This window comes from Salvelinus sp. IW2-2015, unplaced genomic scaffold (assembly GCF_002910315.2).
Source record: "Salvelinus sp. IW2-2015 unplaced genomic scaffold, ASM291031v2 Un_scaffold3156, whole genome shotgun sequence".
NCBI classification, from domain to species: domain Eukaryota; kingdom Metazoa; phylum Chordata; class Actinopteri; order Salmoniformes; family Salmonidae; genus Salvelinus; species Salvelinus sp. IW2-2015.
In genome coordinates this window covers 148,700-152,908 of record NW_019944444.1, presented here as the reverse complement: position 1 = coordinate 152,908, position 4,209 = coordinate 148,700, and the positions used below count along the sequence as shown (strand labels likewise).

General features: G+C 42.0%; 1 protein-coding gene across 1 annotated transcript; it reads right to left on the bottom strand.

The window, feature by feature from the left end:
* Positions 1-303: 303 nt before the first annotated feature.
* On the bottom strand, positions 304-1,628 carry LOC112075440 (nuclear receptor subfamily 0 group B member 1-like). The gene is given in 7 exon segments (XM_024142441.2): positions 304-497; positions 500-556; positions 559-663; positions 666-698; positions 997-1,215; positions 1,218-1,441; positions 1,443-1,628. Coding segments are annotated over 7 exon segments (780 nt in total). The 5' UTR covers positions 1,547-1,628; the 3' UTR covers positions 304-459.
* Positions 1,629-4,209: the final 2,581 nt, after the last annotated feature.

Below are 4,209 nucleotides of genomic sequence, written 5' to 3'. Positions count from 1 at the left end.
CCAGGTAATGTATTGCAATCAAATATATTGAATGTATTATGCAGCTATGTCAGCATTATCCAGGTAATGTATTGCAATCAAATAATATTGAATGTATTATGCAGCTATGTCAGCATTATCCAGGTAATGTATTGCAATCAAATAATATTGAATGTATTATGCAGCTATGTCAGCATTATCCAGGTAATGTTATTGCAATGAAATAAGATTGAATATATTATGGGTTTGTTATTAGACATAACTGTAGGTTATCATTTAAAAAAAATGATATAGGTTGATAAACTGAAATAACCACATGCAAAGTTCAGCAAACACTTTTATTTTACAAAATAGGATGTCGTTATAGCAAAATAAATACATTGGATAGCAACCCTACAGTATACACCTGCCTGTTGTTATTCTGTTCAGCCTCCAGTCCACAGCCCTGTCTATATTCAGTCTTTAAACAGTTTATTCAGTCTATTTTCCGTAAAACATCTCGAGGAGAAGTTCATCATGCTGACCGTGCCGATGACAGGTTTGAAGAAAAGTCCAGCAACGACGTTTGCATTGATGGACGTAGCATGGAGAGCGCGATGAATAGTTTAGTGAACCTTGTAGAGTCTCTTCGGTGAGTGGCTTTCACATATTCATTAAGGGCTTGATGCGCTTCGCTCTGCAGTGCTGAATGTAGCTTTGACACCGGAGCTCTGCAATGTCTAAGGAGGGAATACAATGGAAGTTCAATCAGAAACTATTAAGGTGAACTCAAACGAGTCAAAAATCAGTCTCTTAGTTATTAATAGCCCATTCATAATATAATAATAATAGGCTACTAATAATAATGATAATAATTATCAAAACAATAATAATAATACTGTAATAATAATTATAATGATGATGATCATTATTATAATAAAAAATAATAACAAAAACAAACTAATAATAATAATAATAATAGGCTTGCTAATAATAATGAAACTAGTAAATACACCATAAACAATTTGTTTAACAAACCTGGATTGAAGAGAATGGCTCCCTTTAAATATGCATATTCTTTGGTGCTGATGTCCAGTCCCCAACATTTATTCAAAAACATTTTTATTCCTTGGACATCAGTGAGAGAAACGCCTTGGTCACTGCGCCCGTGCGCGGTCTCCTGTCTTCCTTGTCCGCTGTTTAGTATGTTCTGTAACATACTGAAATCTGGCGTCTCCATGGTCTCGAAGTCGATCAATCCTGCGCCATGCCCAAAACGAGCAGCTGGGCCCAGCTGTTGCGCACGAGCTGTACCTGGTCCTCCGCTGGAAGTTCCCGAAAACAAAGTACATTTTTAACAAACTTCAGCGTTTTTAAAAGGCCTGCCGACGCTGCTTTACACGTTGTCTGGGGAGAACGGAGAACCACTTTCTCTTTAGATCCACACGAACAAGCCTGCTGTTGAGGACCGCCAACCTCGCCCGCCCTGTGAATGCTGATTCGGTTGGTTGTCGTTTTTCAAAATGCTGTAAAGGATGCTTCTTTGTCCCCTTTCGCCGAGGCACTGGCAGCTGTCAAAGCAAGCCATCCCGTCCTTCTGTTGATAGCTGGCAAAGACAACCCTGGCGACGTGGAAGGTGAGGTTTTATATTTCCTTCCTCCTCATTGACAACTTGTTTAGACTTTTTAATATTCGACGACACCGCCCACCCAGTTCTTCACAGGCGCACGACTAGAGGGAGCCAGACAGCCAGTTGCCACCAAAGTCCAAAGTGGTTTCATACAGTACAATAGCCAATTTCTGGATTATGCAAAAGACACCCTGAATTAGATTTTCTAATTAATTAGGTTATATGGTGCATTCGGAAAGTATTCAGACCCCTTGACTTTTCCAAAATTTTGGTATGTTACAGCCTTAAAATTGATTACATTTTCAGGTCTCTCCAGAGATTTTCGATTGGGTTCAAGTCTGGGCTCTGGCTTGGCCACCTCAAGGACATTCAGAGATTTGTCCCGAAGCCACTCCTGCATTGTCTTGGCTGTGTGCTTAGGGTTGCTGTCCTGTTGGAAGGTGAACTTTCGTCCCAGTCTGAGGTTGAGCGCTTGGAGCAGGTTTTCATCAGGATCTCTCAGTACTTGGCTCTGTTCATCTTTCCCTAAATCCTGACTAGTCTCCCAGTCCCTGCCCTGAAAAACATCCCCACAGCATGATGCTACCACCACCATGCTTCACCGTAGGGATGGTGTCAGGTTTCCTCAGACGTGACTGCGGCATTCAGGCCAAAGAGTTCAATCTTGGTTTCATCAGACTCTTGTTTCTCATGTTCTGAGAGTCTTTTAGGTGCCTTTTTGCAAACTACAAGCTGGCTGTCATGTGCCTTTTACTGAGGAGTGGCTTCTGTCTGGCCACTACCATAAAGGCCTGATTGGTGGAGTGCTGCAGAGATGGTTGTCCTCTGGAAGGTTCTCCCATCTCCACAGAGGAACTCTGGAGCTCTGTCAGAGTGACTATCAGGTTCTTGGTCACCCCTTCTCCCACTATTGCTCAGTTTTGACCAGGCGGACAGCTCTAGGAAGAGTCTTGGTGTGTCCAAACTTCTTCCATTTAAGAATGATGGAGGCCACTGTGCTCTTGGGGACCTTACTGTTGGAGAAATGTTTTGGTACCTTTCCCCAGATCTGTGCCTCGTTCCAATACTCTGCGTGCTTCCATCATCATCATCAATCCTAAATCTCCTACCACGCGCACACCACTCCAAGTTTAACAGCATACTAGATAGTACATCCATATGCATTTTTTTTCTCTCATGACACCCTCTTTCTTCTATCTTCTCTTTCTTCTCTCCCTTCTTTTAATAGTTGCGTGCCTTTGTGTCGGTGAGCGTATTCCAAATCGACTGAAAGAGGCAAGGACAATAAGAATTGTCCCTTCTAGAAGACTGTTGCCAATTGTTAAATGAAATTCTGGCATGTGACAATATCAAAGGGTGCTACATTCTGTTTCTTTGTTAGGTCACTGCATCGGTCTTACAGCTTCAGACCTCAATAGTGACCTCAGGCTTCGATAATGGAAACCACCTGATCCGCACCACCGAGACACCTTGACCCTGACTCTGTGGCATCTTCCACGTAATAACTAAACAAACTGAAGAATCCTGGACAGATTTAATTCCTTCAAATATCAATTGGATTCCAGAGGCGAAGCTTTATGTGCAGCTGTGTACTTTGATATTTCATAGGCGATGGGTTTGTTGCCACGTCTGCAGGCAAGGTTCCTGTCTAGACACCGTCAATGRCATCCTTATTCTCAATGTAACGCCCTCATTTGGAAGGTAGATCTGAGTTCAAAGAGAATAAAGATATCTTGTTCTCTGCTCTCCTGGGGTATAGGGCGGCCCTCATAGCATGTTCAACATCTAATTTCATTTGTAGCGATAGGGAGAAATAAGCATTGTAAAAGAATTCAAAAGTCATTGGAGTGTCAATTTTTTCATCGTCTGATTCGACATACAGGTGAAAGGTTTTCCTTCGAAGTGGAGTTTTTAGAAATAACCAATGTCAATAATGTGAAATGACAAGTGTGTCATGACATCTGTTTGAGTGCGTGTCACTGGGTAACTCTTTCCCTCCTAAAACTGATGCCAAACTTCAGCAGTGTTGCATGACAACAACCCACCATGACACACTGTCAACATACTTCACCCGCCTCAGTGTCACCGTCAGTGAATGTCTGACTGTCTGGGTCACTCTCTGGGAACAAAAGATTGTAATCAAAAGCACAAATGAAGAACTATCATGAAAGTCCTGAAGTTCAGGGTCACTCACAGCATTAGGCTTGACAGAACCAGATGTGACAGAACAACACAGACGTCTTGAAGGGAACACTGATGTCATCCTCTCTTAGAGGAGATTATAAAAGATGATTGATTCGKTGGCCTGTTTGGAAAATGATATCAAGGCAGGCTGTTTTTCCTCTGACTTTTCCCTCAAGGCTATGGTGTAGCAGCCGATGAAAGCCTGTACTTTGGTGGGGTTTACAATATTGTTCACAAAAGAGAAACTCTCACAGTTGATATTCTTGAAAATGAATATTTTTGTTCCAAGGCATAGATCAAGGACAGAGTCGTGTAAACAACCTTCACGAAACTCTTCCTCTCCTCCACACCCCACCCCAACCCATGTCTTTTATCCTATGTCCTGGAAAGTTTCTTGTACTTATAACTCATCTAATCACATTACCTATGTTAGCTC